This window comes from Tauraco erythrolophus, chromosome 2 (genome assembly GCF_009769465.1).
Source record: "Tauraco erythrolophus isolate bTauEry1 chromosome 2, bTauEry1.pri, whole genome shotgun sequence".
In the NCBI taxonomy this organism is placed as follows: domain Eukaryota; kingdom Metazoa; phylum Chordata; class Aves; order Musophagiformes; family Musophagidae; genus Tauraco; species Tauraco erythrolophus.
In genome coordinates this window covers 80196709-80221841 of record NC_141466.1, presented here as the reverse complement: position 1 = coordinate 80221841, position 25133 = coordinate 80196709, and the positions used below count along the sequence as shown (strand labels likewise).

At 40.3% G+C, this 25133-nt stretch overlaps 2 protein-coding genes across 2 annotated transcripts in view; one reads left to right on the top strand and one right to left on the bottom strand.

Annotated features, from left to right (window-relative positions):
- The window catches only part of PACRG (parkin coregulated), a 267926-nt gene extending 252170 nt beyond the window's left edge, over positions 1–15756 (bottom strand). The window contains exons 1-2 of the mRNA XM_086626857.1: positions 15724–15756; positions 14909–15073 (exon numbers count right to left, since the gene is read on the bottom strand). Coding sequence (XP_086482983.1) covers positions 14909–15073; positions 15724–15756 — 198 coding nt within the window. The remainder of the gene's footprint in view (positions 1–14908; positions 15074–15723) is intronic.
- A 138-nt stretch (positions 15757–15894) lies between these two features.
- PRKN (parkin RBR E3 ubiquitin protein ligase) overlaps positions 15895–25133 on the top strand; it is a 796707-nt gene continuing 787468 nt past the window's right edge. The window contains exon 1 of the mRNA XM_086626845.1: positions 15895–15914. Within this exon, the coding sequence (XP_086482971.1) occupies positions 15908–15914 (7 nt within the window). The 5' untranslated portion in view covers positions 15895–15907. The remainder of the gene's footprint in view (positions 15915–25133) is intronic.

Here is a 25133-nt window from a genome sequence, read left to right as displayed (position 1 = left end):
GCACACAGAAAATGTATGTAGTCATTAAAAAGTAATGTTTTAATGTAGGACGTGAATCTATTTAGAACACTAAAAATAATTATATACTCTGAGAAAATTAAACTAAGTATCCAATACAAATTCCTATGTCAGAAGTAAAATTCTGTCTTCTTGAAAGCTGTAAAAATTACCACAGCTTTCGCCAAGACATTTAATCTAGTACCTTACAATAAATTAATGCTCTCACTAAATATTTATGTTCTAGAAGCCTATTAACTGAACTCACATGCAAAGTGATTTTTATCAATGTGGTAATTTATTATCCCATGATACCATCTTACCTCTATCATTCATACCATTTTATCTCTAAAATAAAGTAAGTTTTCTAATGCTAATTTTCCACAAAATGCCTATTCTTGCAAGAATTCTTTTTATTACTCCTCCCAAGATACAGTATTGTACATAAGAACTCAGAAATGAAGTGGTACTTCCATGTTATAAATTATCCTTCATGTACCTAAGTAGCAAAACCACTTTAATCTCACAGGTTTACTCATATAGATTACACAAATCACAAACCCATATTTTATATTAATCAACACTGATAAAACTCTTATTGTCTTCTTCTCAGTCACATTGGTACACAGACATTTGGTTTATACACAAAGCAATTGTTTCCTCCATGCCTTTTATTTTTATCTATCACTTCATTCTATTTTAAGAACTTATTAAAATGCAAGGCTGGGTTTCATTAATACTGCACAAATGTTTTCTATGATAAACTCTTTAATATACATTAGAATGTTTAGTCTTACCGGTAGCTTTGCAGTTGCAGCCCTTGACTGCGTCTTTTCAAACTGGAAGTGTTACCACAATTAGTAGCTTTACAAATGTATGTTATCAGACGACATTTAGCAAAGTTTGAGAAATGTTTTCTTAAATAAGTCATACCTTTTCATCAAATTCACATTTCTAGTACATTAAAATCAGGAGGTTAAACAACAGTACCTAATAAACAACAATATATTTACTGGTTAATTACAAAACTTAGTAATAGATTCTTTAACCCTTAGTCATGTGGAATAACGACTACAAGCTAAACGTGGAAACCAGAAAGGTAGCCAGAGGTTTCTCCTCTGTCATAATAGGAAAAGAACTTCTACTTTCTAATGAAGTGACAAAAAGGATCTGCTTCAGATATTCTGATTCTACAAGAAGTTCTGCATTGTGCTGCTGAAGCACCCTGCTATCACCTGACTGGTGATACTTCCAGTCACTTCACTGGAAAACCACTGAAGTCACTAATGTTATCGTAATTCCAAACCTGAGGTCTAGGTTCTGAGAGAGATACTTTATTTTTACAATAAAGCTACGTAACTCAGCTATTAAGTGTTCACACACTTTGTTTCATCTTCAAGCAACGGCTTCTGATTGAAAAGAACTCAAATCTTTTTCTTGCTTATACAATTCACTTGTGAGACTGCAATAGTTCAATTTTATTTAGTTTCTTTGTTATCTTGTTCTACTTTTGGCAAGTGGAATGAATGTATATAGGTACCCTTTCTAAAAAACACAGTTTTGTAAGGAAACAAGGCTTATACATCCATGCTGCATGCACACTTGCCTGCCATAATTCCTAAGGAATGTGTATGCATTGGTTGCTTTCAACTGAATTTGAGAAAAAGGCAGATTTCAAGCATAATCAGTTGCTTTCATGTTTTATGGAAATATTGGAGAACAGAGAAGAGTGCTTCAATCAAGATGCTTGCATCTCTTGTTATTAGACACCAAATACCTTATTAAATGTCAGCAGGAAAAGCTTAATTTTGAGTCTAATCAACCAGAAAACAAAAAAAACCCTGCAGGATATCAGTGTTATGGTTTGAAGTGGGGGGGGAGGTCCGGGTGGCAGAAGCTGCCCATCAGACCGGACTCCCGTCCCCCTCGGGGCTTGAGCCAATCGGCGCCTCTGCGAATTGCCCTATTTACGTCGGACAAAGGAACCGGAAAGGTGTGCCGGTGCCCAGGAGCAAGGAGACGGGAGGGGGGCACGGCCCCCGCTCCCGGCCGGGCCCGCTCCGTCGAGGATGGCGGCGGCGGAGCCGCTTGGGGAACTCGGGGAGAGCCCCGCTGTCGGGGCGCCCACCGGGCCGAGTTCACCCGGACAGGACTGAAATCTCAGAGAAACGGCCACACAGATAAGAGGTCAGCGAAGATGGAACGGAACAACGTGTGCCGCGGCTGAGTCCCCCTTGCCAGCAGCAGCCCCTTTCTAACAGTCCTCGGTGGAGCAAGCAGAGATCCACTCGCAACCAGTGGATGACCCACGTCGGGAAGAGATGCCTAAGCCTGAGACTATTGTGAATCATGGGCACAGGTAGAGACACATTTACGCATTTTACGCATTCAGAGTCTGTACGGAGACGCATTTAAGGTCAACATGACGACCCACGCCGGAGCACATTTAAAGTTTGTTGATGACCCACGCCAGAGCGAGTGGCTACAGCTCCTTAAAAGCCCAGGACTGGTAAAGCCCGCACTTGGGGCAAATCCGATGGGGTAAGGATTTGCTCCCCCAGCGGGTAGGATTCACGCTTTCGCCGTGAGTAGGGGATCCACTGGAGCAAGGGACAATGGTGTAAGGACTCCTTTTCCTTTAAGAGAAGCGGCAGTAACAACTTGGAATGAACTGACCTGCACTCCCCCATTCCCTGCCCCCCTGCGCCGCTGGGGGGAGCAGGTAGAGCCGGAAAGAAGAAGCAAAGAGGAGGGGAGTGGTGTTGTTTTTAAGACCTGGCCTTGTTTTCTTGTTATTCTCTCAAGTAACCGTTTTTGTGTGCTTTTCTCTTTCTAGGTAGCTGTTAATAAATAGTTTTGCATTAAGAAAAAAGCCTCTTTTGCCCGGGACCGTGGTTGGTGGGTGCTCCTCTGTTCCTGTCTCGATCCTCAGCTCTTTTATTACATTTTTCTCTCCTCTCCATTTTACTGGACTGGGAGAGCTGCGTGGGTTTGGTTGCCGGATTCAGCCTAACCCACGACAATCAGGCTTTGCTACTTTACATCTTTATTGAAGTACCTGGTGCAATGGTTTATTTTCATTTTGTGTTTTTTTTTCATGTAGCAGCACAATCTTCCAATGGTTAGGCTGCAAATGTTGCATAGCTTTAGAGAGTCCTTTTAAAAACACAAGAGCCATGACAATATTTATGAAAGTTTCCCTTAAAAACACATTTTATTTCCTTTCTTTGGAAAAACATTATCCAAAATGATCATTTAAATCAGAAAGTTTGTAACTTGCAAGAAAAGAAGATGCCATGATAGCCCCTTCAATGGATACCTTGCGTACTACTCTCTGAGAGTGGGTTTATGGGACCCTGAAGCAAATTCAGTATACATCTAAACCAGTCAATTAGACAGGGATGAAGAAAATAATGAAACAGTCTGAAGAAAGAAAGAATAAACAAACCTGAAAATACATGCTGTAATACCCTGTGAAAATATACAGTATTAGATACTACAGAGGATGACAGAATCCATCCATATGATGAACGTATTACACTAAGTGGAACTATTTTAATCTCTCGCTAGTTAATAACCAACATTTACATTATAATATTTTCTAGGTACCTAATCAAAGACTGTCGTCCCACTGAGTTATGCATGATACAAATCCAAAGTGAAAAATACGGTCTAACAGTTGAACACAAGCCCCTTGACATCAGGGCAATTCAAAAAGCCTAAATTAGACTCTGAATCCAGGCTCCTTCCACTGTTGGAGAAGAAAATAAGAGACTTGAGCGACTCAAAAAGATGGAGCGCTTAGAGAGAAACCACCTATATGCGGAATACAGGGATGTATGTGAATTTCCGTTCCTCTTTGGAGTTCAGTCACTTGAATCAAGATTATAAAAGCGATACATCTGCCTACTGAAAATGCAGATTATGAAATTATTTTCTGAAGACTAAAACCTGCTTTCAGTAAGACCCTCTTAAGTAATATTTCCATCTTTTGCATATTTATTTAGGAGTTAGAATACAAGCTCAGGAAGTGATGACTTGTTCATTTCTCTTTCCAGTTCACAGAATTTCAAGTCTGCAACTTTCGCTTCCCAGCAGCGTACCCTGATAATCCAACTGCAAAACTATCTTTGCCCAGTAAGCCACACAAGAGCTAAGGCTTTAGAAGAAGTACTAATGCAAGGGAGTCAACCTCCAGGCTGCTGGGAAGGGCACTGAGTTAAGTCAGCTGATGTGTGTTTAGGCTCTCTAAAGCAGGAAGGCTAACCTGTGACTTCAAGCAGAAAAGGTCATATGCACACCCCAGCTGGAGCTGCTTTAAGAGGAACTGTTTTGACAATCAGAACAAACATTTTGCTTGTGTTTTACAAGTTGAGAAGTGCTTGTTTAGCCATGTAGTTGGCTAAACATTGGTGCTAAACACTGTTGGGTAAGCTTTTTTGTTATAAATGTTAAAAGAGTATTAACTTAAAACCAGTAAAAATGAAGAATATTTGACATTATAAAAGCACAAGAGAACAAATAGGATAAAATATTGTGAAAAATCACCTAAATCCTACTTAAGGATGACTCGACAAAGAACAACTTGAGGAATATCAAACAGGAAAAAATCTAGAGTTTACTGATTTATTAGTGGCAATTTAGTGAGTTCCTCTGCAAATGTATTTTAATACAGTCCCTCAATAGACATTTTGTTATTACTGTCTAAAGGAACATTGTTCAACAGATGAAGAAGTGTTCTACTGCTACTACATGGCCATTTGTTTTCTCACTGAAGCCGAAAAAAAATTCAATTCTACCTGGTGACAGGGAAAAGGGAAAAGGAATAATGACAATCCAAACAGAAACAACCCTGTTAAAATCCAGTAATTTTCCTCAACAAAATTTATATCCAAAGGTCTGAATGTTGTATACTATTGGCAGGCACAGTGCTGTCAACGGTGACATAGTTCTAAAATTTCTTTGTCAGATAACAGTAGACAGACGAGTTTGTGAAAACTCATGCAAGCTTAAATGTGTAACTCACTGATTTCCAACGATACAACCGACCTTATTTTGCTTTCTTTAAATTAAAGTGCTGGATGTTATATAATTTCAGTGCACTGCCTGAATTCTTCATATTGGATGAGCAATTGGATGACCAAAAGCCTTCAGACGCAATCAAATAAAATATTAAAACTTGATTGTTGTCCTGAATAATAATATTGTAATGCATGTTAAATATGTCCGAAGGCATACTAGAAGCTCATAAAATAATCATGACTTAAACAGGTTTTAAGTAGAAGTCTGAAGAATGCTGCGACTTTACTTTTGTGGATTTTTAAAGATAGTATCTCCCTGCAAGTGGTTGTCTAAAATATTTACACAGTGAAATTCGACTATATTGTGGTTAATATATATGAGTATGAACTGCAGATTTCTAATGGTATTGCACTGATTAAGTTAAGCATTAGCATAATCTACAGATATAATGGACTCTGACACCACGATTACCTTTGGGTTGTATTACTTTCTAAAAAAACATCTTCTAGCTCAACTAGAAGTTACACATTTTGTGCAGAAATCACTTTCTGAATTTGACCGGCTAAATTACGCAGGAGATCAAATCAAGCTTTATTAATTGTTCCTCTGACCTTAAACTATTAATATAAAACCTGACAAAATAAATGAAGGACACATAAATTAGAAGAGCATGAGATGAGTTAGTAACACACTGTATAAAAGATCTAAAAAAATCAGCTAATACACATACACTTCCTGTGAAAAATATTTTTTCAGTCATACCTTAAAAAGCTGCAATTTAAAAGTACAATGAGCACACTCCGAGATTTTCTTACTGTAAAAATTATTGGCCAGGATATTCTAATATGATCTGGGAGAAGCTTCTTACATCCTCTAAAAACTTTCTAGCCATGTGGAACTGTCGTCCCCCCAAAAAACACCTGTTGAACTTCGTTGCAAGAGAAATCCACTGATATGATAAAATGATACATCTGGAAGACAAGTAAGGAAACTCCGAGAAAAAGTGAACATGGAGCAGTAGGTAAGAATGTAGAGAGAGGTCAATAGCCTGCTTTGGGAGGTAAAAGTGTATGTTTCCAACTTCTGTGAAAAAATAAAAGATTTCTCAAATTCTGAGTGCCAGTGTCAGTAAAGTATGCATGCACAGTTGCCTAAATAGTTTTAGCTAAGAAGATACCCAATACAGAACACTAATGTCACATTAAATCATTAGCAATAACACAGTAAGAGAAGCCAGATATAAATGTGGACCACCAGTCTTTTCTAAATAAGTACACAATGATTAGTCTTGAAATGGAAAACTTGGATCATAAAGTATCTCCCCTGTGCAAGAAGATTTACAATGAAAGGAAACTAATTCAAAGCTCTGGGATTTTTTAGAATACCTCTAAAATATGATAATAAAAATAGGGCTGCAGCAGCAGCTGCACTCAAGGTTGCGCATGGGAGTAGGAGCGTGCACAGGGGCATCATCGGCCTCACACGCGCCCTTGCATCTCCCAGCCTTGCACAGATCTCTTGCACAGACCCTCGCTCCCTTGCAGGGATGCTCCTTGCATGGGGCCTTGCATGCTCCCTCTCTTAAAATTTTTAAAAAATATGCAGGAAATAATATTTCATTCCATAAAACCTAGGTTTAATAATACAGCTGTCATTAAGACAAATCTCACACGGAAATAACAGAAAAGAAATACCATCTGAACAATTATTGAAAGAATGAAAGATCTGTTAAACTTTATGGAAGACTTACTATCTACAGATATTTTCAAGAACACATGGATAAGTCCAAGCAACTTATGCAAAAGTAGCTGTTTGTTTCATATAACAATAATGAGATGCACAGTGAGACAAACAAAGAAGTTCATGTGATAATGGCAAAACTAACGGAATGACTTAAGCACACCAGACAGGCAAGAAAATACTGTACCCTTTGATTTGGATTTACATTGGGTTTTCTGCACGTGTTGCCTACCAACCACAAACAAAAATATCAGTAATATGCTAATAACTAATGAAATAGGCATCAAAATACAAGTTTAAGGACCTATTCTTCCTCCAAATGGTTGTTACACAGAAACTCAACAGTATGCCACGCTTGCTTCAAGGCATTTAAGAGTTTTCATTCCACACTCATTTCTATGGTGTATTTTATAATATATTTTAACTCTCTCATACATTGTGCAGAACCTTTTTACTCTACTGCAGTATACAACTGTTTACTCTAGAAAAGTGATAAAAAGTCTTCCATCATAAAAAAAAAAAAAACCTAACCTAAACAGCCTAATGATAGCAGCTTTCAATTAAGGCATGACACGCTATCCACATACCTCTGTTATCAGACTGAAAACAAGTCTGTATTCACTCTTGCTATCAAGATCTTGACATCACCCTTTACGAAACCATGGATGAATAGTTAATTTTTTTTAAAAAAGAAAAATGTTGCTTTCAAACATAAGCATACAAACTATTAAATATACTTTAACAAATACCATCACAAAGGTATGAAAAGCTAAATTACGCATTTATTATTTCTTTAGAATTCAAGTAGGTTTTATTATCTAAGCAGGATCCTGTTCTGTCAAGAGGCTTGACTGAAGTTCTATTGAAGGTCTATGTGACTCTAGAATTACATTGTGCTGAGGAGCAATCCCTTTATTTATATGCATTTCCTTTACTTACACCTGCAAGAGACCAAAATTTGCAACTATAATAAGCATAATATTTGTAGTGTACCCACAGAGTCAGAGTGTAACTATTAAACACAAGACTCCCATAAAGCAGCTTTCAGCCCAATGCGACCACATACTGGACCTTTACAACTTCATCTTATCTGACCTGAGGCAGTTATCAGAGAGCAGTAAATTTTCCACCAAAAATTATATAACTATTCTATCACAATGAAAAACTCTGCCAAAGTGCTTATATGAATGTCAAGTATATCAAGGAATCAACTGCTGCTGGGAGAAACCACTCAGTCTTTCACAGCACTTTTTCTATCATAGAATCATAGAATGGTTAGGGTTGGAAGGGACCTCAAAGATCATCTAGTTCCAACCTCCCTGCCATGGGCAGGGAAACCCTCCACTACACCAGGTTGCCCAAAGCCTCATCCAACCTGGCCTTGAACACTTCCAGGGATTGGGCATCTACAACTTCTCTGGGCCACCTGTTCCACTGCCTCACTACCCTTGGAGTAAAAAATTTCTTTCTTATATCCAATCTAAATCTACCTTCTTTCAGTTTAAAACCATTGCCCCTATTGTCTAGAATTCTTTTCAACATACAAACAGTATTGTTTGCTACTATTTTTTGGCTTTGCAGTAATTGTCATTTCAGAATGTTAAGAAAACTCCATGAAAAAAAAACCTCCATGGTCTCTTCAAAGCCTTACCACATTGTCTCAGTTAAACATAGACTAGGCATATACATTAACTGGAAGTATCAGATAGGAAAAGCAAGAAAACTTCCGTTTCCCTGGTATGGACTCCAGCCCTCTCTGCCTGCAACAAGGCAACAACTTACAAGTTACAGCAGTGACAACAGAAGACTGTGACACAAGGGACACCATCCAGAGGTCTACAGCTACGGACAAGGCCTGCTGCTTCAATTCCTTGCAGCATTAACTGTGTAGTTGACAGCAGTACTTGCTGCTTACTTGTTGGAGCAGACCGTACAAGAAGAATTAGCTGCAGTAGTCATCCCAGCTGATAAGCACGTGTTGCTGCTCCCCAAACACTGATGCAGGCTTACTCAACTGTATTTATACAGTCAACCTCAAATTTACAATGTAGTTAACTATTATAACCAGAACAACATAGTGTTACACAGTTTTTCTGAGTGTCAGAAAGGAGACTGATTTATCAGAAAAATAAAGTATCTTCTCAGGTGTATCAAGTTGAAAGAAAGAATATGTATATATGTTCTTTGGAAACTGTTCTGGACTCTGGGTGGTGAGAAAGGTGTATGGCAGATGCTTTCTAACTAATCTCTTTATTTTCTATTGGCCAGCTGTAGAGCCATGCCCAGTTCCATGTGGGAAATGCCAACTTTAGATAATTCCCTACTCAGCAAGTTGACTGCTTAAAATCTTATTCTCAGACTATTATTATTTTCTAATACTTTGCTCTGAATTTGTACGCTGAATTTTGTACGTCAAATATCTGAAAACTGAAAAGTACCTACTTATTCAGTGAAACACCAGACAAAGATACGCACATAGAGATCACTGAAGAATTTTAACTTCTATGAAATCTGTGGACACGTAAGACCTTTACTTTCATATATGTAAAAGAATTTAGTCTGACATTTGCTCTTTTATATGAGTTTCAGTTTGCAAACTTTAAAATAGTTTAATTTCAATGCCAGAATTGACAGAATTTGACACTATCTCTCTCTCCAGTTAGAATATTTTATTCATTAGTTCATAAAAAACTGATTAGTAGAGGAGTCTTGAAACATCACTCTCATAATGTTTTAAAATCAATTTAAATTTGCCTCCTCTATGAATGAAATTTAAAACCTTCCAAGGACTTTTTCTACCTAAAATATAGTGAATATAGTGAAAATGAAGTGATTTAAGACATCAAGAAATGTCAATCAAAACCATGAAATGGAATTTGATTGATAATTAACTTATTATCTATTTTAAGTCACACGATTGAATTATAAAAAAAAAAGATTTACTGGAGACTCAAGCATGTAGCAGATTTTCCTAAATGAAACAGCATAATTTCTTCATGCTCGAGGATATTAAACAAATCTTATCATCTTAGCACTGCAACTACGAACAATATCAACCTTCCTCCACATTTGCAAAAATTAAGGGCTGATTTTAAAGTCTTTTAAAATAACAAAAGCAATATGATTAAGCCATGTAAGTTATATTTGGAAAACATAATATGAAATCCAGGCTTTTAGAAGACATTACGGTCCTAAGCATCAGCATTTTTTCTGTGTATTCTGCTTTTACGTTACACTATCAATATGGTCATTATAGTAAAAACAAGCATGGAATTGGAAAGGAACATAACTTTATGAGCAGAAATAAAACCTTCTTGCGTTGAAACTTTTCATATTTGAATCAGATGCAACTGAAGAGCACAAAGGAGAAGGTAAAAAAACGCAGTAGTAGCAGGCAGGGCTGTAGCAGCCACAGCTTTTGTTAGCTTACAGCTTACACTGTTACCAAACTGTATGTCAAGTCTGCACTGCTGTGAAAAAAACGCCGAGCTGCTTTTAATCCAGGTTTAACTGGGACACCAGTGTAGTTCACTGCACAGCCGTGCAAAGGTTTATACTGCGCAAAGAATTAATGTCTAGGAATGAAAACCACACCTTTCAATTGTGATGAAAGTTTATGCTGCTCTAAATGCTTGTGAAATTACTCTGCTAGAACTCAGTTTCATAATTGGTTTTAAATGAATTAAGACTGTGATGTTGCCGAGAGGGACATCACCACCCACACAGCTCGTGCTGACAACATATTCCTGTTTCCCCTTCTCCTTGTGTACATTAACAGCTGTTAGAGCTGATCCAACCTCCTCTGTAATTGCAAGAAACACCAATGTAAATGCAAAAGGGAAGATGGAAGCATACACTCAGGACAGGGAGGAGGGCAGGACAGAGGAGCCTCGTGGTACCAGGAACTTTGCTTCTCTCAATCCCAAAGAAGCAGTTTGACACTGTTAGTTTATACGGGCTGGAGCATTTTTCAGCAGGATCAGTCCCCTGATCAGCCAACACTGTACAAATGTGAGCACAGAAAGGGGCAGCAGCAATAAACAACTTGAAACAGGAAGAAGATAGGATTGCCTTCCAGAGCACTGACAGTTTAAATTGAGTCACAGTGCCCACTAAAGTGTACTTGTAAACTGTACAAAATTGATACCGTTAAACTGGAGCAGTTCCTTCAAGATGGACTACTACTGCCCAATGAACATTTATCAAAACATTCCTTTAACTTGATATCTACTTGCCCCAAAATGTACTGCCTTTTCCAATAAATAGACTATTATAATAGAAAAATTCAACTTTTTTATTGTAAACAATGCTTTCCTATAGCCTTAAAATCAGATCAGAAACTGTTACTGCTACAAGGTAAATAACAAAAGTTGTTTTAGTTACACGATGTGGATGAATATAAATACAATATCAAATCACAAGTTTCAGAATGCAAACAAATGAGCTGTGCTTCTGCACATAGGTTGAATAGGTCTGCTTTGGTTTTCGAAATCCAGGAAGAAAGCAATTCTTAGCATCACCCCTCTTCTAAGGCCATCTAGTAGACGTTATCACTTTATCCCTTACACACGGGTTGGATGTGAACCATTGATAGCAGCCGTTTCTGACTGCTTTCATGGAACACAGATGGATGTAATAGCGATACTTGCTATATAAAACTCACCGGTTTACACATTAAGCCAGGAAAGAAATCCAAATTCGGTACTGTGGCCAGAGGAGTTCAAATTCATACGCTGCAGAAGGGCATTTCATCTTATCTGGCAACAGCGTTACTAAAGGAGGACCTGTAGAGGAAAGATAAACTCTTCCTTTCCTCACAAAGCACTGCTGTTTTGTAGTGCGGAATTGAAGGTTCAGGAAAAACAGAAAAAAAAAAGAACACCCTTCCACAGCTTTATTGGCTCACCTCTCAGGAGGGGATGTCTTAAGTTCCAATTCCACTCCCAAAACATCAGATGCAATGGCGGACATAAAATACCGAAACCCAAAGATTCCAAAACTCCTGCATGAACAAAGTATGCACTAAAATACAGTCTAGTGAGTTTCCTACCTCGCCACTTTCTAGCCATCTGAATTCTAACTCTTTGCAGCACAGTAACAGCACTTTGAAAGGACATGTGGAGACTTTTCCCTCTGTCATCTTTTTCGCCTCAGTAATCTTGTAACTTGTTGGTTAAGAATCTTTTAAAAGTTGAGAGATAGATTGGAATTCCCAGATTGGAATTCCCTTTTCACTGTTCCTTTTAAGTAATGAAATGAATCCTCTCCTTTAAAAAGTGCTTTTACTACTAGTTTATTCCTGAAAAGGAGGGCAGTAAGACTTCATTCTTTCATGTAGAGTTGCAGGAAGTAGGAAAAATAACCATTTGGAGAAGATCAGAAGTGAACAGAGGTATCTTCCTGTTGTCCACATTCATGAACAGACAGTTTTCTACTTGCTAGTCTGTATATTAATTTTTAACTGTATTCCTAATTCTACACATGCAGTACATGTGAAGTATGAGGACATAACATGGCATTCTTGATTCCACTTGGAAGACAAAACCATTAAAATGTAAATGTCACAGTATTTAGCTTGTTAGTGAAGAAGACCTTTATTGGATCTTGCTCTTAATCTAAAATGCTATATGATTTTACAGTATTGGAATAACATAAAACGAAACACTTTCTTCAGTTCAGGAAGAATTTTTTTGTGGTGAATATTTATTAAGTAATGTATTTCAATAAATAAATTTTAGATTTAGCCAGAGCTGAGAAAAGTCTTGAATATTGTATGTACTTAATTTTTGTCTGTACTACTGGCTATGAAATCAGAATTGGGAAGAAAACTTTATCTAGCAACTTTCATGAAAAGTCTGTTAGACTCTATGCTAAGAGTTGAAGACTCACTGCATGCTTGCATCAAAGGCTGTTATCTGTACCTACTTGTTCGACCTGGAGATGCTGAACATGTTGCTGACAACCCTGTGCCTTGTCATGCTGTTAACAAAAAGAATTATCATGTCTTAACTACATCTGCCTGCTGCGAGTTCAACCCTCCAGTCAACTCCTAAGCTTTCCATGAGAACTTCATCAACAATGTCAACTTCTGACAAGTGAGCACTTCATAAACCTGAAGCTCCATTTAAACCAGTTGTCAGAGAAAAGGGACATCCACTTCTGCATAGACAGAGTGCAGTGAGATATTCCTTACTCTGTCCTGATCTTTTGCTCACTGACCCCCAGGAAATGATTCCACTGGCTGTCTGTCCTCGAGATTTCGCAAAATACAGTCACGGCACGACAAATCTTCAGGGACAGTTTCACTGCCTTCTACACAGTTACAAGCAGAACCTGAGGAGCAGGTCAGAACATTGTTAACCCTAGCTCTGACAGGGTGCCAATGGGTCAGGCAGCGGGGCCCGCAGGCAGGACAACCACAAAACAGGCTGCCCAGAGAAGTCAGGGAATCTCTGGTGGTGGAGGGTTTTGCAGCTTAGCTAGGGAAACCCATGATTGACCTGATACAGTGCTAGAGACAGGCCCACTTCAAGGGGGAAGTTGGGTTAGATGATCTCCAGAGGTCCATGTCAAAAACCTGTAATTCCTATGATTCAATGAGTAGCTCCAAAGGCAGCAGATTTACCTGTTTGCTGTTGCTTAACGACAGTACCACACGATTTAACAGCCTGTTAATGTTTAGGAAGTTAGAATTGCAGCCATAAAACTTAAAACTCTATAAATATTTAAGAGAAAACTTTAATTCTGATTAAACTCATAGCTAGTTATGTTCACAAGTCAAAGCTCCTTTTTTAAAAAATTACATATATATTTCTAACTGCACTGAAACTGCTGATTCTTCTAGATGAAATCAAGCCTCTTTTACATATCAAGGTGTAAACAAGTATGTGCAAATATCCATGACTTGAGTTTTGTCTAGAGAAGAGGAAACATCTTTTAAAAATTAATCCTTAAACTCGCAGAAGTGTTATACTCTATTCCACTCAACTCTAGAATGAAAAACAAACCAACCAACCAATCTTTAAAAAGGCGTTTTTGGTTGTTTTCGCCTTGCATTCTTCCTACTACTAAGGTGAAATATGTTTTAGTTTTACTAACAAAGAGAAAGTTTGTAATGTACACAATTTCTACTCCATTTAAAATTTGTTTAAAGTTGGACTCGTTAGGGTTTTTAAGAGGATGCTTTTACAGATAACAAGTCCAGAGAGACTGCTCCAGCAAGACTGTTTCAGCAAAATAGGAAAATAATGCATTTCCTAACTGTTGTCAGAAGAATATATGGAATTAAAAAAACCCTGATAACACAAGACTTTGCTAACACCTTGCATTGTGTCCAAATAAAGAAAAATACAATTCAGGAGTTTAAGCATAGATGTGTGCTCATATTAGCTCATCCACTTATATGTTGAACATTTGCATTCTGTATGAGCTGATGCTTTTTTTTATTCCTAAAATCTGACAAAGGTAGAGAAACAAAACAATATAAAGCATTTTGAAAAGTCTTTATCCTAGTATTTTCACTCACGTGCCTCTAAATTCCTTAGAAATTGCGACCATTGCTGAAAGTGAAGCTTGCTGGATCAACTCCTCTTTGTCTTTCAACTATGAAATGGACAACTAATGTTTGTTTCCAGTTTAGTATTCTCCTACACCATGTGGAAGCTTTTCATTATTTTTCAAGTTTATTTTAAAGAATAAATTTATTTTCCAGATCTTTGCCATCCTGTGTGACATTCACATCAAATTTATACCATGCTGTGCCAGTATATGAAAACACTTTCAAATAATACTACAGCATCATTTGACAGCATTTTGCTAAATATGAAGTAGTGAGCCTTGCACATTATGCTATAGGCTGACAGTTTAATAGAACACGCATTGCCAATACAAAACAATACTGAAAAATTGTGGCACCAAAGCAATACGCTTGGAGGCAAAGCATCACAATTTCCACAAGCACCAGCAGTTACGTTATGGCACTACTTCTGTAAAGCCTGAAGTAAATTTCAGTACCAGCAAACTCCAGATAAAGTTTTAGCAACTCGCACACCTTCCTGACATGCTTGATCCCCAGCTCTAACTCGCTATGCTTCCTAGATACATGAGATTAGAGGAATTAATATCACCTCTATACTATCAGCAAACATACCACGGTGTTTTTCATCATGGCTTTAACAGTGAAACCGGCAGCGACCTGTTGCTTGCCCTTCTTCACGTGCCCCAGTGGCTCCTGCTGCTTTGAGGCATTCGAGCCCCCTTTCTCCACTAGCATCTCCCCTCCAGTGTCCGCGACGGACAAGAGGCAAAATAAAGACTGGAAAAAAAAACAAACAAACATAAACGCCCCGCCCCAGTAAGTTAGAAAACGCCGGGGGTCTGCGGCTGTTCCCTTCCCAAGCAGCGACAACACCCCTCACGCTCCGCCGGCGCCATCCCTGCCCCTGACAGGCCGCGTCCCCTAGCCCTCGCCCCTCAACGCCCTTCTCCATCCCAGCTCGCCGTAGATCCTGCTCCTCCTCCGCATCGCTCCCGCTCCTCCGCCCCCAGCCCTTCACCACCCCCTGCTCTCCTCGCCCCCCGGGGCCCGTCCCGCCCCGCCGGCTGCCGCCCCGCCTCACCCCCGGCGCCACCCGCCAGGGTCCCTCAGCGGGGTCCGTTGAGGGGAGGGGGGGGAGCGGCACCGGCCGCCGCCGGCGCTGGCACGTGGACCCAGCCGCGCGCTCGTCACTAGGCAACGCGTTAACAAGCCGCCGCCGTGCCGGCGGGGGCCACGTGCGCGGGGGGCAGCACGAAATCCATCAAAGCAATCCCAAGGGCACCCCCCGCCCCCGCGCAGCCCCCGGGCAGGAACCGCGCCACGCGACGGGAATTAACAGGGAGCGATTAACGCGGGAGGAAGCGGGGAAGGGAAAGGCGGCCACGTGAGGAGAGCTGGGAGGTGTGAAGAGGTGAGAACTACGTTGCCCAGAGTGCCCCGCGCTCCCCGCGCATGCGCATTCCACCGCCAGCTGGCGCTGCCGCTCGCGCCGGCCGGCCCGCCGTCGCGCGGCGCAGCGGGTGGCCAGGGGAGCGCTCGAGCGGCGGGCGCCGCCGGCACGGGCGCGCGCGCGCGCCTCCCTTCCATCTCATCCCATCCCCCACCGCCGCCATGATAGGTGAGTGAGCGAGCCCGGATACAGATCCGCCCTTTCCTGCCCGCCCCTCTGCCGCCGCCACTGGCGCATCGGTCCCGGGGGGCGGCGTGGGCTGGTTTGGCGCCCCTCGGTCCCTGCGGGCACACGCGCCCGCGCCGGCTCCCCTGGTGCCTCGGCGGAGGGAGGCGCCTCGGACCCCGCGGCAGGCGGTGGCGGGTGCGCGCTGTCACCGCCTCGGCGGGTCCCCGTAGGGACGAGCCGGCGCTGCGCGGCGCCCGGTGGCCGCGGTCCCGGGGGTGCCGACCGGAGCAGCGGGCCGGGCTGAGCCCCCGCCGCCCCCCGCCCCTTCCTCCCCCCCGCCTCGCCCCGCCGTTACTGCGGCCGCGATCGGAGCAGCGCGGGGTCTCGGTGTCGCAGCGCTGAGCGGTCCGTGCGCCGCTTCACCCCTCTGGCGGGGGGAACCCCGCAGCGGCCAGCCCGGGGCTTGCCGTGGAGGTCGTTTTGAAATTGCGTTTTATTTCCCGTCACCAGATCGATTGCAAACACTGTGTGGCAAGGTCCGTGTGGCTCGTGGGCCCCTTTGGCCTTGCCTAGCGTGCGTACACTTTGTTGGTCTGGCATGGTGCTCCCTGGCGCTTCTCTGAAAAAGCAAGAACTTGGGCCTAATCATGGTGGGAGTTTGGCCATTCGGTCCTTGAGTTGGCTTCTGTACCCATCTAACGCTGGTATGACACGTGAATCGATGGTTTCAGCAGTAGGTTTTCTTGTGTTATTTGTAAGGTGAATCCATACCTGGGGGTTCCCGCAAATTGCAGCTGTTTTCTAGTCTCTGCCTCTCATTACACGTTTCTTCTTGCTTCCACTTTGGCAGTTTTGTGATTTATTTAAAGTAAAAGCTATAAAATGTAGTAGATGCACTTGTATTTTAACAGTTCTTTGCCTTCCTCAGGCTTGCTGTTTCATCTTCAGTGAAGGTGTCAGTTTCTGTCTACATGAGACCTGATCAAGTTGAAAAGCATGCAGTTTGTTGTCAAAATATTTACTGTTTTTAAAGTAAACATCTCAAAAGTATCCAAGAATCCCGTGGGTCTTTAGGCTAGACTTAGTTTTTTCTTAGCAGTGTATGAACTCGAGTATTTGGATAATGTTCTTTCAACTTTGCAAAAGCTAAAAAGAAAGTTAAAAGCAGTTATTTATGGGGTATTTTCAGTCTATATAAATAGCTATGCAAGTGGACTCTTCCTAGTTGTGTGACCCACCTTACTGGATTATCTTGTCCTTTGGACTGTTTTTTTTTTTGTTTTTTGTTTTTTTTTTCTGATGTAGCAGAGAATCTTTTTAATTAAAAGCTTGGCTTAAGGAAAGCACAGAGGGTCAGGTATTCCACTATCTTTCATCTTGCAGTGTTATCTCCTCTGCTGATTTGGTGTATTTGTGCTGATTTGTATGTGTTTACAGAAGTGCAGTGGGCATTTGTTTTTGAATGGTTTAGAAAAGTAAGTTGAGTATGTGTAAAGGACTGCCCATGTGGTTACAGAGTTGATGCGTCTAGCCTTCATGCTGAAATCTAAATATTTACTTACTGCGCATGAAGATAACATTTATATGACTGAGGAGTTATAATTTTGTTTTCACTGTGGCAGACGGAAATGTTTGTGAATACTGATTATGAAATGTACATCCCAATTAGTTGCAAATTTATAAACACAGCTTTACATGAGTTGCAACCTTAAATGATTTAAGCCACAACCTGTTATTTTAGCGCAAAAAAAAAAAAAGGTGAAAAAACCCTCCACTCTGAAAATACAAGAATTGCCTTCAAAGTATATGATGTAGAGACCTAGTCCGGTTTACTGCTTTCTGAAAAGTCTCCTCTGAACACTTAAAAGCTAGGAATACCATGGCAAAATTGGGAGCAAGAGAGGAAGGGTGAAATAATTTGTGTAATCTGTGCCCATTTTTTTTTGACCTGAGTGTTTAAAGAATTATCCTCTGAAGAACATGGTATATTTCCTGAAATGTTTTACAGTTTCATATCTCTGGAAATACTCTACATGCTCCTGAGTTCTTGTGTCAGGAATTCTACAGTATAGTTGTGCAACACATGACAATTAATTGTTTTAATTGATTTTTAATTTCCTATCTCTTACCTTCTTTTCATGTTCTTTGTTCTTGTGCTGTGAAATAGGGAGAACAAATCTGATTAACATGTTAGTATTAATATTCATTCTTATTCTTTATTCTTCTCTCTCTGTTTTTATTCTTATCTTTCATCCAGTGAAATAGGTGAACATTTTGAGTCTGTCTTCCTTTAAGTGTTTGGCCATGCTTATGGTTTTAATTTGAACTTTTAATTTTTATTCCACTTCCCCCCCACCGCCCCTGAAATTTTTTAAGATATTTTACTGAGGAGGACTTTTTTTTTTTCTATAGCACCTGTCATTCCAGAAGAGGTTAGATTATTGATCTGTGTAACTGGCTTTTGATAGTGTTCATATGACTTCCCATCCTGCTTAGTTATTACATTCTCCTGCCTTGTTAGTTTTTGTTGACTGAACAGAGGTTTGTGGACAAAGGTTTGCTTGTAAACAGATTTCTGAGTGCTACGGTATTATCTGGAAGAAAAAATAATAATAAATACTATATGCTTATTTTCAGTATGAGGTTGTCCCTTGATGGAGACCTTCAAAATATTTAACTGTATTTATTTTCATCTGTGTGACATCTGCATTTAGAGTATCATAACAGCAAGTTAATTATGTTACAGTCCATTTGTGTAGAAATTCCATGGACAAATTTATCTGGAAAGTCCATGGCAGCTGACACATGCATGGCATTGCACTGAGCTCATGAGTGCTTCTGGAATTTCGGTTCTAGGGTATATCTTTAAAAGTATTTATCAAGTTAAATGATAAAGGCAACTCTTGCTTTTATAAATGCTTGTAGAAGCTTGTTCTGTAATGTGCTTTGCTTTTAAGTGAAGTTGCCAGAATGGTTCCTCAGCAATCCTTCAATCCTTTCACATATGTGTGTATTGCTTTTTTTTAAAGTTACAATTTATTTACACTACTTGCTGACGGGCTGTTCAATTAAGGGCTTCAGAAAACTTCTATATAGAAGAAATTTGTTTAATTTTGTTTTAATTATGAAAAATACTGAATTATATAAATGAAAAAATGTTTAAGTTAGTGTTGTTCATTTTGACTAGAGAATACTATACGTGTATATTCTGACTGATGCAAGATAGGAATCCTTGCATAAATTACTGACCATAGGGGAGCCAAATTCATGCTGCTTTCCACATTTGTAACGGCGACGCAAGTTAAATGAGCTGAATATCTGCTGCTTGGAGGACCTGTATCGTACTTCATTATCTCCTGTCAGCCAGCCTTCACAGGAGTTTACTGTAGATGGAAGCGTTTCTGTTGACAACTTTTATGCTACCATTTACCTTAAGCTTATGAGACTTCATGTCATATTTCCAGATTTGTGTCTTTTTTTGGTCGCTTTGCTTTAAATGCTTTAAGTTTGACATTTAGATTTGGCAAACAGTTGGAAATTATGTTTTGTTAGGAAAAAAAACAGTCATTTGCTCATCCACTTGTCCAGAAGTTTTCACAAATTTGTTTCTCAGAGTCTTAAAACTTTTTTCATTTATTTCAGTATTTGGAAGATAACATTTTCTTAGCATTTTTGATTCAGATCACTTTGGTAAAATACTAGGTTGCATTTTTTTCCCATGGTCAGAGCAGTAAAAACGTTTATACTGAAGATCTCAATGTTAGACCTTCATTTTTTTATTTTTGTTTTAAATACAGACATATCTGTATGACAATGTTATACAATTTTATTCTGATTTTTTTTTCAGCTGACTGAACTCTGTAAGGTCTGATAAATAAGCTCAGTACAACATCTATGTGGATGCGTTGCGCTGTGCTTGTCTTATCGCAAATGTCATAGTTCTGCTGCTTCACGAGGAGCTGTTGGTAGTGCTCTGTCAAAATGTTGGAGATCTTTTGTGAGGACACGTGAAGAATATAGAACAGGGCCTGAAGTATTTATGAAATGTATTCTGCAATAGCTGCTAGAAGTAGCTGACTTGCTGCTAGCTTACGTACACCTTCTAGGTATTTTAGAATGGTTATTTATGATAATTTTAGAGGCCAGTTGTTCTCTACCACTGAAATGAGAGAGAGAAATCAGTGTTAACTAATGATGTGGTAATGTAGTAAAAGACATCAGAAAATGGTGAGAGATTTTATTTAAATACGTGTTCAGAAGGAGAGCATGGATGTTCTTGTAAGCCAGGAACTAATGGAATTGATAACATATTTTGTAATGAAGATTTTATGTATGAGATACTTTTTGGTTGACTTAAATGATTAGCTGCTTATTGATTAAATTTCAGTAAAACTTTTTAATTAGCAGTTACAGAAAATTATTAGAGGTAATTTACTCTGGAAAGAAAAAAATAGATAATAACAATAGGACTTGTGGTCTGCTTGCTATAGTTGTGGATTTTATTTGTTATTTATTTGCTTTGAATGTTAAAATAAAGGTAGTTGCCTAAATATGAGCATTTAATCAAGCTGAGGGCTTCTTACTTTTAAGATCAGTTGACCTCCTAGCATTCCACTTTCCTGTTGGCACTTCTTCCATATTGGTATCAGTGTCAGGAAGACAGATTGGTCAAAAAGTGTAGTACGCTGGTGTTATTTTGGAGATGATTCAGGATAGTCTTTGGGGTTTGACAAGAACTGGACAAAAACTTCTCAGAGGCTTGTGTACCTAAGTTAATTTGGTAAGAGTTTTTCAGTAGCAAAAATTTTCAGCTCTGTAATTCCATGCAGAATTGCTAATTTCTGTCCTGCGGTAACAAAGTTTAAGGTTGTAACAGGGAAGGTAACTTCAAGTGCTAGTCATAGACTGTCATAAACAGAAGAAGTAATCCTTTTTGCAACTATTTAGACACATACAGTTTTTATGTTGGTACCTTGCCACAATAATGTTGCCCTTTTGTAAATAAAAATTAATCAAATCTACTGTTTCACTGTTTATGTCAAGCAAGTACTAGTGAAATCAGTAAATACGTGTGTTAAAATTTGGAAGAAGATATAAGGTTAGCATGTTGTCATGGTTTTAGGCCGATCTGGCAACTAAACTCCACACAGCTGCTCTCTCTCTCCTTCTCCAGTAAAGTGGAGAGGAGGAAAAAAAAAGAATAAAAAAACTGAGGGTGGAGATAAGAACAGAGGGAGCACCCACGAACCATGGTCCCGGGCAAAACAGACTCAGATTTCTTAAAGCAAAACAATTTATTAGCAGTTACTTAAAAGAATAAAGACAAGCAAAACCAATTACTTAAGAGGATGAAAAGAAAACAAGGCCAGATCTTAAAAACAACACCTCTCCACCCCCCTTTCCTTTACTTCCCGGCTCTACCTTCTCCCCCAGCGGCGCAGGGGGACAGGGAATGGGGGAGTGCAGGTCAGTTCATCCCATGCTGTTACTGCCACTCCTCTCTTAAAGGAGAAGGAGTCCTTACACCATTTTCCCTTGTTCCAGTGGATCTCCTACTCACGAGGAAAATCCACAAACTTCTCCAGCGGGAGTCCTACCCGCAGGATGCAATCCTTCCCCATCGGATTGCTCCAGTGCGGGCTTTACCACAGTCTCAGATTCTTAGGGAGTTGTTGCCACTCGCTCCAGTGTGGGTTGTCACACAGACTCTAAATGCGTCTCTACCTGTGCCCGTGCTTCACGACCATCCTCAGGCTCAGGCATCTCTTCTCAGACGTGGGTTCTCCACGGGCTGTGAGTGGGTCTCTGCTCCACCGAGACCGCCATGGCTGCAAGGGGGCCACCTGCTGTCTCGCCACTGGTTGCAGGGAAAACTCAGCTCCGGCACACCTTGTCCCGTTCCATCTTCACTGACCTCTTATCTGTGTGGCCGTTTCTCTCAGATCTCAGTCCTTTCTGGGTGAACTCGGCCCAGTGGGCGACCCGGGAGTGGGGTACTCCCTGAGTTCCCCAAGCGGCTCCGCTGCCACCATCCTCAGCGGGTGGCACCAGCCCGGTGTGGGCAGCCACCCGACTGGGCACCGGGGAGCGAGGGCCGTGCCCTCCTCCCCTCTCCTCGCTCCTGGGCAAAGGCACACCTTTCCAGTTCCTTTGTCCCAATTCGCAGAGGCGCCGATCAGCTCAAACTCTGAGGGGGATGGGAGTCCGATCTGGTGGCCAGCTCCTGCCACCAGAACCTCCCCCCCCACCCATCAAACCATGACACATGTTCTAATGTTATTTGATGTTTGATATTACTCTTAATAGTTTCTTTCCATGAGAAGCTAACATGCAACTTTTCATTCTTTTTTGTTTTGTGTTGTTTTGTTTTTTCTCTTTTTAGATGGCACAATTAAGTAGGCTTCTTAAAGGTGTAATTAAAAGGCAAAATAAATCCAGTGGAAATTCAGTATATAGTTGGTTCTCCAACTTCTTTTCCCTGAAAAAAAAACCCCATCAACTTTAAAATTTGTCTATGGAAATGTATTTTCAAACAAGGAAAAAACCCACCATTGCTCAGCAAAACACACTGTCGATAAATAAGTCCTTCAAATGTTTCTACTTTATGTGTTAGAGGAAACAACAAGTTGCAGATTCAACATATGAGTATATCTATTTCATAAGGAATTATTCCAGGCATTTAAACATCTTATTTGTAGCACCACAGTACCTGAGAGTTTTGTAAATACAGAGCATAAAAACCCCCTGTGCCTGTGCTAAATACTACAGGTATAATACAGGAGACAGATGAAGGTTAATGTGTGCACTCAGAACACGGGTTAGTGTGAGGCTTTGTTTTCGTATTAAAAGTCGTGCTACAGCAGTGCTGTCTTTAGGTGCTGCTGCTTCTCTTGCTGCACACTGCTCGTTCCTGCCCTTGCGCCGGCAAACTAATCTTTTAGCTGCAGCAGAGCAACCATCTGTTCAGGCACACTGTGAAGTCAGAAAAATAGTCCAGAAGAAATACTTTCTTTTTGATCTGGATCAATTCCTTGAGTTGGTTCACAGTGTGGCGACGTGGAAGTTACGTGGGTGTCAGTGAAGGGACGTCCCTTAACCTCGTTTTATTGCTTCGCCCTTTAAATTGCCGAGTCACACAGAGACGGTGGTGGTGTGTGGTGCAGCTGATGGCCGCCTAAATGGGAAGGTTTTGGTGCTGTTCCTTCCCCCTTACTGCTCAACCGTGTGTTCCTTGAGCTGAAGTGGATATTCCTGTGACTCTAGAGCGAGCTAGTTAAGTGACCTGGATTGTCAAAACCACCAATTATTTAGGAGCATGGGAGCTTTGTATTTTGTTTTTTCATTGGTGTGTTTTTTGGTTTTGTTTTTGGTTTTTTCCCCTCCCATTTAATACTCTGCATCTGCTTATTGTTGGATCAGCTGAGAAATAGCGTTGATGCAAGGGAAGCGACAACCCACCGTTGTATTGGCTGAGCTTTTTCTTAGTCAACAGCATTGGCAATAGTGTTACCTTCCTGAAAACCTGTTCTTGGGTTCTCAATAGGTATTACGGGGGGGAGGGGGGGAAGATTAAAACTGAATCTGAAGGAAGATATTGGGGCAGCTTTGTGGAATTCTTCAGGATATCTCTCAAAGAAAAAAAACGTGGGAGAAAGCCCCAAACTCTTTTAAAAATGTAGAAGATGGGCTCTAGATAGTTAACATTGGCAGGTCAGCATTTCTGTAGTGAATGAGAGATGAAGGTGGTGGTAGAGACAGGTTGCGAAGGGCTTTGACAGTGAAATATGGTTCATAAAGCAGTAATCAACTCAAGGGAGAATGATAGCCTGGGTGAAGGTTTTAGCTATCTGGATGACCGATCGCTCCTCTGTTTTGCAGTCTTTTTCAGTGTGTTGGTAATCTTTACTTTCTGTGTAAATATTTCTATTTCTCATTGTTACGAAAATAACCTTGAGGAAGCAAAATGAGAATAAACTCTCAGAATTTCCCTGAATGAATTCAGACTAGAAAATAATGGTGCCAGCTTGGCAACCAAAAGAAAAGTATTTTGGGAATTGCCTCCTTAGATATTTTTATGCTCTCATGCTGCGATTTTGGGTTTCTTTCTTTTGTTGTCATCTTGGTGTTCTATTTCAGTTTCTGTAATGCTATGGGTAGGTCCACTGAAATATACTTTGTTGGAACAATAGTTTGAGTTGTGGGTCACTATTGCATTCATTTCAGGAACTTGTGGAATAATCTTTCTGATGGTTAATTTGATTAAACAAAACCTGAATCTCAGAATGTCAAAGACTATTCGCATTTCATATGCAGGACTTGTTTTGCTGTGGTTGTTTCGAGCCTTTTTTTCTTCTGCTAGGGTAACTGTGTTGTACTGTATGTGCAGAACTGCATCATGGAACTTTGTGTGTTTTACTGGATTTATGTTTTATTGATTATTTTAATACAAAATGCTTTGTTATGACTTTATCAGCAAGATTTTAGAAAGTATCATATGAAATAGGTTATCTTGAAGAGACATCTGGTTTCTGCTAGATGTATGTGAGCATTCTGGATTTCTTTGTTTCCTTGAAAAGGGTTGGGAAGACTTTCTGCCTGGATTTCTTTTGGAAAGAAAACCAGCAAGGGAGGAGGAAGGTGGTGTGGTGTATTTTTGTTTGTTTTCTTTTTGTTGTTTTGTTTGTGTTTTTTTTTTTTTTCAATGGCCACAACATAACAGCATTGTACTATCAAGACACATTAAAGGCTAATTAAGCAGTGGCTAAGGATGTTCTGATGCAGTTCTCTGAGGCTTTTAGATAGGGCCCTACAGATAGAATATTGACCTGGCAGTTCCTTAAAATTATTTCCCACTGCCAATTTCTGTATTATCTGGTTATCTAGTGGTATACCTGTAAAGAGAACGGTGAGTGGATATATACGTGTTTATGTTAATTTAAAATCTGACTCTGTATTGTGCTAAATGCTTGTTATGATAGTTGTGTGACTTCTGATCTAGCTGAATCAGTCATGGAAAGGTTTTACTACCGTTTCCTTTCCCCTTGCTCCTCCCTCCTGTTCTCTGCTACCATCTGTGCATCCTGCCTCTTTCCTCTCACTGACCATGTTACTAATTTGACTGTTGAACTAATTCAGCTTTGTATTGTAGCAAAAAAACCTGTCCATTTTTGTTGGATATCATCCTCAAAGAGGGGCCCAGTGAACATCAAAGTCGGCTCA